The sequence below is a fragment of the Syzygium oleosum genome, unplaced genomic scaffold (assembly GCF_021117445.2).
Source record: "Syzygium oleosum isolate NSW1041296 unplaced genomic scaffold, Sole_v2.1 Sole_v2.06, whole genome shotgun sequence".
NCBI classification, from domain to species: Eukaryota; Viridiplantae; Streptophyta; class Magnoliopsida; order Myrtales; family Myrtaceae; genus Syzygium; species Syzygium oleosum.
In genome coordinates, this window is record NW_026607490.1 from 1,580,325 (window position 1) to 1,594,823 (window position 14,499).

At 37.5% G+C, this 14,499-nt stretch overlaps 1 protein-coding gene across 6 annotated transcripts; it reads left to right on the top strand.

The window, feature by feature from the left end:
• The first annotated feature begins 787 nt into the window (after window positions 1–787).
• LOC115669467 (disease resistance protein RPV1-like) lies at window positions 788–9,616 on the top strand. Of its 6 annotated transcripts, none has more exons than XM_056312057.1 (6): window positions 788–976; window positions 2,369–2,884; window positions 2,985–4,062; window positions 4,311–4,718; window positions 4,811–6,675; window positions 8,730–9,616. In XM_056312057.1, exons 2-5 carry the CDS (start codon window positions 2,418–2,420, stop codon window positions 6,392–6,394), a joined length of 3,537 nt encoding a protein of 1,178 aa, XP_056168032.1. In that variant the 5' UTR covers window positions 788–976; window positions 2,369–2,417; the 3' UTR covers window positions 6,395–6,675; window positions 8,730–9,616. The 6 variants fall into 6 exon arrangements, with proteins under 6 accessions (XP_056168032.1, XP_056168030.1, XP_056168033.1 ...); XM_056312055.1 differs by having other exon boundaries at window positions 788–975; window positions 2,249–2,884; XM_056312058.1 differs by having other exon boundaries at window positions 788–975; window positions 2,376–2,884.
• The last annotated feature ends 4,883 nt before the right edge of the window (window positions 9,617–14,499 follow it).

Below are 14,499 nucleotides of genomic sequence, written 5' to 3' on the forward strand. Positions count from 1 at the left end.
CCGTGTCAGACATTTTAAGAAAAATTATAAAAAATTAAAAGGAAAAAATTGATTTCAAAATTCTAAAAATAAAAATCTGAAAAAAGTAAAAATTTGGGAAAAAGAGGAAGAGTCAAACAATGGGGAACAAGAAGGACAGAGCTCCGGTTGAGGTGGTGCGACATGGTAGCCACCGTCGCACCGGCGAGGGATCGGTGTCCCTCGTTAGACTTGGGCAGAGTTAGCTTGGCCCTCACTACTACCTTCGCATGCTAAGAAAGAAACAAAGTGAGTGAGTGTGCACGTACACGTGCAGCGAATAGGTGATTATAAAAAGTAATAGTACAAGCGATCGATCGAAAAGTTATATGATATTCAAGTGATCGAAAAAAAAAAGTTATGGCAATTAAATAAACGCCGCACAAAAATCATATCACTCAAGCGATCCAAAACATATTATAGCACTCAAATGAGTGATATATGAAAAGTATAGCATTTGTGGTATTATTTTCCCGAACTTTTGAAGTTTGAAACCTAACTTTAGTCTTATAAACTCATGTGAATAATTCTGACATAATCCGTCTCAGTTACTTAAAATATATGAATTCTACATTTTTAGGTTTAATATATGTAAAATTTGAATGGGCCTGGTGGTTCACCTACAAAAAGGGTTTCACCGTCAGTAAAAGACTATCAATAAGTATAATTTGAATGATTTCTAAACTAATAACCTGCATGAAAATCTCTTGTACTCTCGTCTTTCGTGCCTCAAAAGTCAAAAGCAACGCGGATTGACTTTTCACGGTCGGATTGAAGTGTACCTGCAACTGGCAAGTCCTCACCTCCCTGGAAGAGCATGGCGAAGGAGGGTGAATTGACTGTCTAATAAAAAGTCTTTCTTCAGCTGAGCTCAAAGCCAGGAACGTTTCTTCTGGGGATCTTTATCTGCTTCTCAGCGTTTGATCCGGACTCTGCATCTTCACCCCTCCATCTCCGGTAATTTCCTCACATCTATTGGTTTTTTTCATTAATTTGATGGAAACAATAGAGGGACTCTCATATCAGTATCAGTTCTTTCCATAGTTGACTCCATGATCGATCACTCTGCAATTTGTATCTAACACTAATAGTTTTGGCCTAGCTCTAGTCACGCGCTAAACCCTGCTCAGCTGCTTCCATCTATGCACCTGTCAGGCCTCAGATCTTGAACACAATCCCACTCAGATGCATCAGCTGGTTGATAAATCTCAGAGATTTCTGCAATTAGTGATCAAACTTACGCTCTTTAGGAACAGGGCCGGCGCTAAAAGCTGACTTTGTTTGAGTGGAATCGGTTGATTTCATTTGTTTAACAGTAGAGGCTAATTAGCACATTATTGTCTGGTAAATTAGCAGTAAGAACATTCCTGGACAGAAAATTGATACCCTCAACTCTCAATTTAACGGTAGATACAGACTGAATAGACTATAATGTTGCACTCTGTGGTGAACCGGAACTCGCAGCTTTTGTAAAATGCAGCTCTCATCCCTAAACTCCTGTGTGTTCCAACTTATTTACTGGAAAAATAGTTATAGCATTCATGCCTTCTTTTTCCGTTGAAATTTTATTAACTCCATAATTGATTAGAAATCCACTCCTCTTTTTCTGATATGCTGATAATTTCTGGCAGATGTGAATGATAGCTTCATGCCTGACTAATGCTCGCCCGTTGACCCTTTATCTGTTTGTTAATAACCTAAGAGATGGCTGTGATTGGGGATTGGTTTATGCTTTTAAGAAAATAGTCCAATGATGAGGGTTGAGTTAGCTTCAGATTAATTTCTTGATTTCATTTTTCTAATGAGAAAGTCATTGGCGAGTGTGATTCTTCGCCAGCATCCGTTAAGGTCAGGGGAGCAACTAATTGAGTGTTGTGGAATGTCTTTGTCAAATCTAATTTGGTACAACTAAAAGAGGAAGGTTCCATCATAATTTCTTATCAGACAATAAGATAGTTAGTCAACCTACAAGCAACAGCAGGCACTTATGTGCAGAGGACATTCAATGCCACCTTTCAAGAGAAATTTTATCACCTAAAGTAAGAGTTTAACACAAAAATAGGTTGATAGTGATTTATCTTCTCGAAATATTATTCTCTCGACTCTATTTCTGGTGTGAATTAAAACCCATAATTCCACATTACTTTAGAAATTTCTTCCTTCAAAATTGAGATGGGTCCACTTCTCTACCATATTGTTACTAAAACAACCGGACATGTTTTGAGTCTAGTGCAATGCCCCAGAAGGAGCTCGTGCATTTGCCATCTTCGTTTCTTTCTAGAATGACTTGAAACAGAAGAGTTTCCAAGAGAAATCATGATAGTCATCATTCCACTTTCATAGTAAAGGTTTTTCAGGTGGGATATCAGGCCATTGCAAGTCCTTTGAAAATTCAGGAAATGGAGAAGCCAACAGAATCTGATTATGAAGTATTCTTGAGCTTCAGAGGACCGGACACTCGCCGTGACATGGCTGATTACCTTTACAACAGCCTCATTCGTGCCGGAATACGGGCATATAGAGATAATGAAGAGCTTCCCATTGGGGAAGAGATTGGCCCGGAGCTTGTCCATGCGATTAAGCAGTCGGAAATCTCAATTCCTATCTTATCTAAAGGATATGCTGCCAGTCCATGGTGCCTCATGGAGTTGGTCCAGATGGTGGAGTGCAAGGAAAACTGGGGATGTAAGATCATGCCAGTTTTCTATGACGTAGCACCATCCGATGTTCTTCGCCAAACTGGAAGTTACGGTGAGGCCATTAATTTACACATAAATAAGCAGCGGTACACTGATGAGACTATTCAAAACTGGAAGGCAGCTCTCAGCAAGGTTGGAACGTTAAGAGGATGGGAACTCAAGGAGAGGTACTTGAATTTATTGTTGTTCAATAATTGTTTGTACCTTAGATATTATTCTGTTCATATCAATTTAACAGTTTGGTCCTTTTGCCTTCAATACTATCAGAGGCAAAGGTGAGTTCACAGAAGAAGTTGTTCGGACGCTGTTGATCGAGTTGAAAAAGAACTACTTGACAGTATCTGATTACTTGGTTGAAATGGATGATCACGTGGACAAAATCATGGAAGTGATAGGTGAACAGACCACTGAAACAAAGATCATTGGTATTTATGGTATGGGCGGTGTCGGAAAGACAACTCTTGCCACAATCATCTATAATAAACTGTCGGCCAATTCCACTAACTGTTGCTTCCTGTCTAACTTCAAAGACACAAAGATTAATATTTTGCAGAATCAACTCATCTCTGGTATCCTAAAAGAGACATTTCTGCCCATCCATAATATATCAGAAGGGATTACTGAGATCAAGAAGAGGCTATTCTCTAGGAAGGTCATACTTCTACTTGATGATGTCGTCCAAAAGACTCAGCTGGATGCTCTTGTCGGGATGGGCAAATGCTGGTACAGCAGAGGAAGTAAGGTTATTATTACCACAAGAAACAAGGTAGTTCTCAAGGATGTTGATTTGAAGCACGAACTTACTGAAATGGATTTTGATCATTCACTTCAACTTTTCAGCAGACATGCCTTTAGAAGAGATCATCCTCCAGCAGAATACTTCTACCTCTCAAACAAAGCGGTAAAAATCTGCGGTCATCTTCCTTTGGCTCTTGAGATCATAGGTTCATTTTTAGCTGGAAAAGATGGAAAATTTTGGGAGACCACATTAGAGAAGCTGGAAACTATTCCAGATGAAAATGTTGAAGAAAAGTTGAACATCAGTATCGAGGCATTACAACCACATGCGAAGGAAATATTTCTTGATGTTTGTTGCTTCTTTGTTGGGTTTGATTGGAGAATTGTGAGGCACATGTGGAAAAGCTGTGGGTTTTTCCCTGACTATTATCTTGATGTCCTCCAACAGATGTCGTTAATAAAGATTACAGAACGTGATGAATTGTGGGTGCATGATTTGCTAAGAGACCTTGGGCAACATTTCGTTCGTCGGAGTGGTAATTTTAATCTAGAGAAGCAAAGTCGGGTGTGGGATCATGAGCAAGCAAATGATGTTCTTATAGCAAAGGTAAAGTGTATGCAATGTCATTCCTCTTCAAGAGACGAGTTATGCACGTTCACTTTGCTTATTTGCTTCTATTTGAACTGAGTCATTAATTGTTTGCTTACTATGATGACATGCTCATCTGTAAATCAATTCTAAATTAATTTGAAAGTATAAGTAAAATGTACATTCCTGAAGTATGTTCAACTCGAATCCCTTCAACAGGCAATTATGTGATCGCTAGCTTCTGTTTTCCTTGTTTGCTTTGGCAGGGAACAGAAAACGTTGAAGCACTACGTCTCAAGTTTGATCATCAATCTCAACGCTTCTTTAAGAAGGAAGAACTTGAAAACCTATCAAATTTAAGGTTTCTTCAAGTGGATTGTGGAGACTTACATATGAACAATGTCCAGCATTTTTCTTTAACTAATTCGTTCCGGAGGAATCTATGCATCCTTCTAAAGTCGAGATGGCTCTCATGGCATAACTTTGTTCAGCATTTTCCTTCAACCAAGTTTTTCCAGAAAAATCTGCTCATCCTTCCGGAGCTGAGATTTCTCTCATGGCATAAGTTTTCCATCTTTTTCCGATTGACCACATTTTCCCTTACGAAGCTAGTGATTCTTGATCTATCACGGAGTAAAATTACAAATGATTGGGAGGGATGGAACCAACTCAAGGTATGGTATTATTTCAACATGAATTTGCTATGTTAACTCAGCTGTCCTGTATCTCAAAATGATCCAGAATTAACCTCTTCTCTTTATTACAGATGGCAAAGAATTTGAAGGTTCTAAATTTGACTGAATGCAGAAACTTGCGTGGAACTCCCGACTTTTCTGCTCATGAAAATTTAGAGCGACTGATTCTTCAAGGGTGTAAGGGACTGGTTCAAGTTGATAAGTCTATTGGTAAGTTAAAGCATTTAGTGTTCTTAAACTTGGAAGGTTGTTATAATCTGCGGACATTGCCGAACGAGATGGGGGAACTGGAAGCCCTAACAGAACTAATTGTTGATGGGACCTCTATTACCAAAATTCCCGAATGGAAAGGAATGAAGAAATTAGAAACTCTCAGTGCAGTTGAATGTGCATCACTAAGTATATGCAATTTTACTGGTTGCTTAACATCACTATCAAATCTTAGGTTGAAAAATACACAAATTACTGAACTTCCCTTTGGAAATTTTGGATCTCTTGTTGAGTTGAATATTTCTGATTCAAGAATTGGAGAATTACCCAATTCAATTGGGAAAATGAAGAATTTGAGAGTGCTGAGGATGTCTCGCACCAGCTTAAGAAAGCTACCTAGCGCCCTTGGGATGTTGGAGAAGCTTGAAGAGATAGATGCTGCTGGCTGTGAATATTTGGAGGAAATACCAAGTGAGATTGGAAGACTATCATTTCTGAGGATCTTGATCTTGATATTATCATCTACTGGAATTTCCGAAGTACCTAAGGTTCCTGAAAGTTTGACCAATCTATTCCTTACAGCTAGAGCTCCAAGCCTCCAGTGGATCTCAAGGTTAAGAAAGCTAGAGTCCTTGGAGCTGTTTTGTTCTGGGAGTGCTTCCCAACTACCTCCAGATTTTAATCTCCTTTCTAAGCTCAGGGAGCTGGTGCTCAAAGTAGATAACCTAGAATGCCTACCTAGGCTTCCCCAGAATTTGTCACGCCTCCGTATTTATGGGCGCAGGATAATGGAAAAGTCAATAGATCTTTCATATTTGGAAAAGCTATCAGAATTGAGTATCTGGAATTGTGAACAGCTAATAGAGATTCAAGGCCTTGAACGTTTGAAAAACTTGAAACGGCTTCGACTTGGTGAACTTCCATCGCTGGTGAAGTTGGCTGACCTGACCAGCTTGAAGAAGCTCATGGTGCTTTGGATATCATATTGTCCTATGCTGGTTGAGCTTCGAGGTCAGCTAGAATCGTTGGAGACGCTTAATATAATGTGCTGTGAATCTCTCAAAAAGTGGCCTGATTCATTCAACGTGAAGGCTATAGATATACAAGCCTGTTGGAAGCTAAAAGAGATTCAAGGCATGGAAGACCTGAAGAACCTGCGTTGCTTGAGTCTGGTGGATCTTCCGTCGCTAGAGAAGTTGCCCGACCTGACCAACTCCAAGAAGCTCGAGGAACTTGTTCTAAGAGGTTGTCCTTGTGTGATTGAAATTCCAGGTAGGCTAGAATCATTGGAGAGGCTTCAATTACATCGCTGCGGGTCTTTGCGAAAGTTATCTCATCCTTCAAGCGCCAAGAAGCTAATGATTTTATTAGTAGGTGGCTGTAAAAAGTTCGAGGAGACCCTGGAATCCGATAAGTACAGAGATTTGAAAAAAGTGCGTCGATAACTCGTAGAATTTGATTGAGTTGCACAAGGTGCGACTCCATCTGGTGGAGATCTTCCTCCGGGACAGCGACCCATGTCTTCCTGCCCGTCCATCTGTTCCGCGAGGGGTTGAATAGATTGTCCGAGAAGTCTTCCGTTTTGCATTTTGGGCTGCAGCTGAGCTGACTGAGGCCAAGAAGGGTTCTTCCTTCTTCGCTGCATCTTTATTTGGTTTTCTGCATTTCATTCAGACCCGGTGGCTGTCTACTTTGATTTTCTTCATCTTCACCCATTCCTTTTCTGGTGATTTCTCTCTACGTTGTTTCTGTTTTGCATAATTTGGGTCTGCTTGCGAATTCTGATGCAACTAGTGATACATTAGGGCAAAGATTTGGAATTGAATTGAGTTTTCGTTTCAGTCATGACTTATCATTTATATATATGCTTTGAAAGCAGCCTTTCAGTGAACTCACTCCTGAGCTGACTCAATTGATTCCTTCCATCTGCATCTAATCTTATTAGCTTTAAGCCTTAACCAACTCCTTCGCAATTTTTCACTTCTGCACCAATTAGGGGAAGATCGATTTTCGCTCTTTAGGAACTAGTGCAAACCTTTCAGGTGGAATAGTTTGAGGGGGATTAGCTGATTTCATTTATCTTATCCAATATAGTCGACCGGACTCGATTCTTCTTCTGAGCTTATCAAGGTCCTGCTAAAAGCAATATTTGTCCTCGAAGGCATGAAACCTTACTATAATCATTTGGTTCTGCAATTTCTTTCTTCTTCTTCTTCTTTTTTTTTTGGTCTGCTGTGGTCCTACTTCTAAAATTTTAGCGGGTGTACTTAGTGATAAATCTCGTTAGGGAAGTAATTCATCAAGGATTTGAGATGACTTGCTCCAGAATTCATTCGTAGAGATTAATGTTCTTGAGGCAGTACTCTGAGAATGAGTTTCATTCAGTGTCACGAAATTAATTAGACATCAGCAACCACATTCACGAAATTGTTGTTGGTTTCCCATGAAAATTTCTACATTGAAGAAATGAAGAAGTAGGCGCAAAACATTGTGTCTAGCATAAACATAACGCTCCCTAGTTAATGATCATGTGCAATGGTCGCAAAGGTTCTATAGTTTTGATAACTTAAAACAGATTTCTACAGTCGCTTCTGAGTGAATTCATGACTGCGTTTCAAGTTTCACCATTCGAAATTTTTGGGCGGGATTGCCAGGAAAATTGGAATTGTTGGGTAAAAAAAAAATGACCGGTCACTTGGTTGTTAGGTCAAGCGGTAGTAAATTAACAAAACTATAAGACATTTACCAATTCCCACTAATTGGTAAATTACCGACTCTTCTGAAATTTTTCCTGTGTCGTAAGTGAATTACTCCATCAGAAATTTATTAGTATTTCAATGAAGTAGTAAATGATCAACTTATTTGAAATTTTATCATTGTCGTAAGTAAATTAACAACACCACTTCTGAATGCAGCATACGACTCACCATTGTACTGGGCTCTCCAAGTGTGCTTGTCCCTATATTAAGTAGTTTACCAACTCCATTGAAATTCTACAAGTGTTCTTAGCAATATACCAACACTACAATTAATTTTTATGAGTACGTATATAAGACTCTAGGAAAATATAGATATTCTACCATTCTCTATAGGTTTGAGAAGAAATAAAGTACAATGATTTATATATTACGACCTGTGTGGCCTGATGTGACTTGAATAGCATGTATGTGATATTATGAACTTGAAGTTCGGGATGGAAAAAAGAAAGAAAAAAGAATGGGTATGAATCTTAATGGGAATGAGTCTGGGATAGTCATCATCATGTGGTGGTACGGTAATATTTACTTGTGTATATCGATGAGCTACTGATATCTACGCGTCATTAGATTGGTTTGTTCCATGGTGCGTATTTGAGTGTTAACCTGAATGTCATACATTGCATCTATTTTGTTCATTGCACAAATAATTATAGTCATTTTTATACGATGCACGGATTACATTATCTTAGGTGAATATTGGTTTTCCTATTGAAAATAATATATGACCTTTACTCGCTAATTGTCACTATACTATTGTGTTCTCAAGTCGAGTGGTGAGTAGGCCTCCTATTTTGGACATAAAGCTTTCATTTACTGAGCTTAGACTCACCCCTTTAAAATATTATACATATTGGTTGGCTTTGAAGTTTAGGGACATTTAGATTAGCGCTTCTACAAATCTTTTTAAGGTGGATCTTCTGTATGAGGTTTTGATCACGTAAACTAATTAAAATATTTATGTACATTCATTTGATGTTGAATTGCTTATTAATTCGATATTCAAATTGTGTGGAAAATTCAGGTTTTGACAATTTCGGGGATGCTTCTTAATTCATTGAAGCTCCATGTCCTTGGTAACTCGGAAGGTTAGGCAAGCTGGGATCCTTGCGGTTGGAATCTCCTTATTTCACCTCCCCATCTTCAGACATCATTCTTCTTTCCCAACTCAATGAACCTGAACTGGTCCCCTCCAAGAAGCTGCAATGCCTACCTAGCCTTCCCCCAAATTTGTTGTACTTAAATATCGAATCGTGCAGGGAAATAAAAACATCACTAGACCTTTCAAATTTGAAAGCGGTGTCAGATTTGGAAGTTTCTCATTGCCCTAAAGTGAGAGAGTTCAGTGGCCTCCAAGTTTTGGAGAACCTGAGTGCCTTGAAGCTTGAAGGAGTTCCATCTTTGGACAAGTTGCCTGACCTGACCAACCTAAAGAACCTTCAGCAATTCTATCTGCAGTGATGTCCTAAAGTGGTCGAGATCCAAGGCAGACTAATATCGTTGGAGGCACTTTGGATAGGTTCCTTTAAATCTTTAGAAAAGTTACCGCATCCATCTTGCTTCAAGAAGCTAAAATCTTTTTATGTACACAAAGCATGAGAAGGTAGAAGATTCTCTGAGTTCTGATGATCAGTGGAGGACTTGAAGGAAGAGACTCAGTCTGATCTTGTGGAATCCGACTTGTCTGGGTATTTTTATTTTATTTTTTTTAGGAAACTTTTGCTCTCTTGGATTTCAGAGTTTGGTTAATGGTAGAATCATTCTAGAATGTAAATGTTGGTTGCGTACCTGATTTCAGTGGTTGACCGGCAACTCAAAACTCTATATGTTGCAAGCTCCTTATGCTCATGTAATAATCGGAAAATGTAGTACAAACATTTCTTCTCTCAATTTTGTTACTATTGTATCCAAGCTAAGCTTCCAACGCATAAGGTTTTTTCATATTGCTTCTGCTGTGAATCATCTGTTCCTATCATTGCCTCAAGTACAGACTGTCGATATTTCAGATATGAATTCTTCCTCTCTGCAGTTCGTATTCTTTCCTATAGCAGTTGTGAGAGAGTGAAAGAGTAAACATTGATCGCAAATTTCCCAAGTGTAGTAAGAAACTAAAGAGTCCAAAGAACACAAACTTTCTAGGGATAAAGTTGACAGAAAATTCTATGATAATTCTTTCCGCTAGCTCTTTATTCTATCTTAAATTTAGTTTGTCTCAATTGATTGTATCTAAGAACTTCACCATGTGTACCACTCAGTACCTTTCAACATGGCAGCAACACGGCCCTCAATACTATAGCAGGCAAAAAAACAGAAGCATCTCTATCGAACCCTGCTAGTGACCCACTGCCTACAAGGTGACAAAGCGGCAACCCTCCATGAGCAATCACTAGCCACGGTGGCGGTCCTGGCAAATGGAGAAAGAACAGATACAATGATAGAGCATTTTGGATGTTATCAATCCTTTATCATTCTAGTATCAAACCAAGTAAAATAGTAACTTATAGCATACTAACAGCAAATGGTTATCATATTGCAGGCTCATTTCAAATATGTAACCAAAGGTACCATAAGGGTTATAGATTGTACAAATTAAAAATAACATATATATATATACCATCTACTGGCCTAGGATCTGGGGATTATAAATAGGAAAGATACTTTTTATAGAAGATTAATCTGTGCGTTTCCGTTTATTAAAAAGGAAAAATGGGAATTGTAATAATAAGATAAGAGCAACAAAGATGTATGTAATATTTAGACGTCGTTCTAAACGATCAAAATATTCAATATATTGAGAAAATAAATAAAGGATATGAGATATATCTCTAGATCTAGCAACAACGAAAATATATGTTAATATAAAAGTGCAGATTTCTACACAAAACACTATTAAATAAATAAAATTAAATAAAAGCGCGAGCATTAAAAATAATAAAGAGTCCGTAAGCAATATATAGAACTAAAAGGAGAATTGCTAGGAATTCTAAACAAACCATGTAGGTGGTATTGCTAAGCAAAGATAAAAGGGCAAAATGGTAAAAAGAAGTAAGGATATATAACAATAGCAGAGAACTGCTTTAAATTAAAGTACAAACCTTCCACGGGCGATTCGACCTGCCGTTTGTGGGGTATGTAAATGTAAATGCAAGAAAGAAATTAGAAATGACTGTTATATAAATGATACTGAAAGATTACAGTAACAATATTGAAAGGTTACAGAATGTAGATATTGAAATACAAGTGTAGAAGTAAGAAAAATTTTTTGGTAGAAATTCTTCCGTTACTCAGACTATTTGGTAGTCTAAAACGATAAAATTTTCCACGCTATAAGAACTAGAAATGGTATTTGAAGATCTTGAAAGTATAGGACAAGATCTTTACAGGGATTGGAAACTTACTGGATATGGAAAGGTTATAGAAAGGTTTGAGATGTGAGAACTCTTCTTTCTTCGAAGAAGGTTTGGAGAGAAACTAGAGAGGTTTTGAACTCGGAGAGAAAGGGTTCGAAAGAGTTCTGGAAGTTCTGCCTCTCTAAGGGAGTGAGGTCTGATTTTATAAGCAAGCTGAGTTCCCATAGAAATAGTTCACGGGTATTACTGTAGTAAGTGTACAGTGTTTACAGTGAACAGTATCCTGACATAATTATGAAAGTTTTGATAAAGGAAAGGACTGACAGACTCCTTTCGGCCTAGAAATGATGGAAATGGCTGGAGTCTTTCGGCGCCTAATATCATGGCTTGGACAAATCTTCCACTGCTTCGTCTTCTTCTTCCTGATCTGCTACATCTCCCCACGGGATTCTTGGAAGGATTCCGTAGCAATCATCTTCATTGGAGTTCCTACTGTGGTGAGAGTGAGAAGATCCAGAGTTTTCGATTTCAGAAAGAGCTTGCTTCAACATTCCTACCAATTGTTGGGGTGATTGGGCTGAAGCTAATTTAGAAAGGACAAAACCTTTGTCATGTAGAAAAGGGGTAATTTCCCCAGGAGGGGGAGGACAATTAGAAGTAGATTGTCTAGCAATGAGCCATCTGTTGACACCATCTACATATGCTCTATCAAAGAATTTGAAACCATCCCACCATTTGACTTTGAATCGTCTTATTAAAATATGGATGTTTGTTCTGCCTGTTTTTCTAAAATCAAGAGTCCATCCAAGAACCCAAGATACTCCGAAGAAATAGAAAAAGAGCATGAGTTTAGTAAAGATTTGCTCATAGGAGAATGGATTGAAATTTTTGAGGAAGAGTTCATAGCTGGGTTGAACTTTGGGATGGAGAATTTCTTTAATGGGTCCAAAAATATCCCACCATTGGAGAAACCAATACGGGGTTTCTCTGATTTCAAAATTCTCAAAATAGAAAAGCCAAGTATGGGAGCTGTTAGGATTTTGTCTCCAGAATGTATTCCACCATGCTTGTCGATAATCAAAATAAGAGAAGGATGTTCTGTATGGAAGAGAGTCAGTCATTTTGATATTAAATTTCCTCATGGCCAGTGGACTTGGTTTCCAGTCCCGAGGGTGAATGACTTTGTGTAGAATGGCCTTAGAGTAATTTATATGTCCTTTGTCTGAGAAATGTTTAAAAGTGACAGATCCTGTTTCTGTCAAAATTCTTTCATAGAATTCAACAGTTTTATATATGTCATAAGGAGTGTATAGGAATTTTTCTAAAAACATGTTATTGGCAAAAACATAAGGGTTTTCATCATAAAATCCGTTTTCAATATTACAAATGGTTTCAAAATTTGTTTTAGGAAAGAATTTTGATTTAAGCTCAGGAGGGGTTGTCTGGGTTGACTGAATAACCACCTCACTAGAAATTCTTTTTCCCGTTTGCTTTTGGGTAGCAATGGAAGAAGGGTCAGGACTTACCAGTGCTGTTGATGGTTGTGCCCGACTATTGAAGGCTTTTTGGAAGAGCTGTAAAGCTTCTTCATGAGAAATTTTAGTAATATCAAAAGGAGGTCTTAGAGACAACTCAAGGTCTGGTTTGGCCTGAGTAGAAATGGTAGTGGTATTCAAAGATGGCTGGGTAGTTGCTTGCAACCAGGTTCTTATGTTGGTCAAGCCGGGTCTTTACTCTGAGGAGGTTTCGGCAATTTCTTTGCCTTTGTTTTTTCTGGTAGGCTTGTCAGGTGGCTTGGGAGGCATTTTCCTTGTAAAAATTCTCTTGTTAAAAAAATCTGGGAGAGAATTTGAAGAACCATTTATGAATTCTATATCAAAATCAAAAACAGATAAGATGGCTTGCCATCTAGCGAAAATTGGTTTTGAAGCAATATTTTGAACATCTTTTGCAGACTTACAATCAATTCGAAATAAGAATTTTTGATTCAAAAGATCTCCTTGAAATTTAGAAATAGATAGTACAATAGCAAGAATCTCTTTTTTAATTGTAGAGTAATTCTTTTGGCAATCATTCTAGTGCTTGGAGACAAACTGAACAATTTGTTCTTTGTTGTCCTTGGACTGCTTAAGAATTCCTCTGTAGTCAATATCAGAAGCATCAGTTTCAACAATTTTGAAGGCAAAAGGATCAGCAAGATGTAAACAAGGAATTTCCTTGACAGTTCACTTGACTTGTTTTACAATATCAGTATGGACTTGGGTCCATGGAGGAGGATCCTTTTTGAGTCTCTGATGAAGTGGTTTGCAAATTATATTGATGCGAGGAAAGAATTCAATAATATAATTCAAACTTCCTAGAAATCTTTGCAATTGATTTTTGTCTCTGATTTCATCAGGAAATTTTTCAGAAAATACTATTGATCTTTCAATAGGTATGATAGTACCTTGATGGATGTAATGTCCTAGAAAGCGAATTTTTGTTTTGAAAAGGGATATTTTAGTAGGTTATATTACTAAACCATTTTTCTTCACAACATTTTATAAAATGATTGATGTGCTTAAAATGTTTTTCTATGGATGCAGAAAATATTAAAACATCATCAATATAAACAATAATATAATCAAAACAATGGTTAAAAATATCATTCATTATCCTTTGAAATTCAGAGGGAGCATTTTTTAAACCAAAAGGCATGACATTCCATTCATATTGGCCAAAAGGAACAGTAAAAGCTGTTTTATACCGATCCTTTTCGCTAATCTGGATTTGCCAGAAACCTGATTTCATATCAAATTTTGAGAAGATCTTTGCATCATACAGCCTATTCAACAAATCTTTCTTATTAGGAATCGGATATCTTATCCATTTCAGGGCTGTATTTAAAGGTTTGTAATTTATTACCAATCTCGGGACTCCTCTTTCTAGTTCAGCATTTTTGTTGACATAGAAAGCAGAGCAACTCCAAGGTGATTGGCTTTTCCTAATAAGCCTTTTCTCAAGAAGTTCCTGTATCTCTTTTTGGCAGAAATTTAGAACTTCATGATTCATTTGAGAAGGTCTGGCTTTAGTAGGAATATCCTTTTCAGAAAATCCTGGCTCATAAGGTAGATCAACTATGTAACTTTTACGAGACCAGAAAGCATTAGGAATATTATAACATATGAAATTTTTTATTTGGTTTTCAAGATTATAAATCCTTTTCTGAAGGCTTGTTTCAGAAAGATTTTTGTCAATCTTTTTGTATTCAAGATCTTCTTTAAGAAACTGGAGATGAGTTTCTTTATCTTGAATCATGCAATTGATCTTAGAAATAGAGTGTTCTTGAAGAGTATTCAAATTTCTGGTTTGGGGCTTTGAAATGAAATCAAAACATATTCTTTTGCCTAAGGTTTCTGTTTCAATTCCTTTTTCAGAAACTTTAAAAGGTTGGAGTAAATTAAT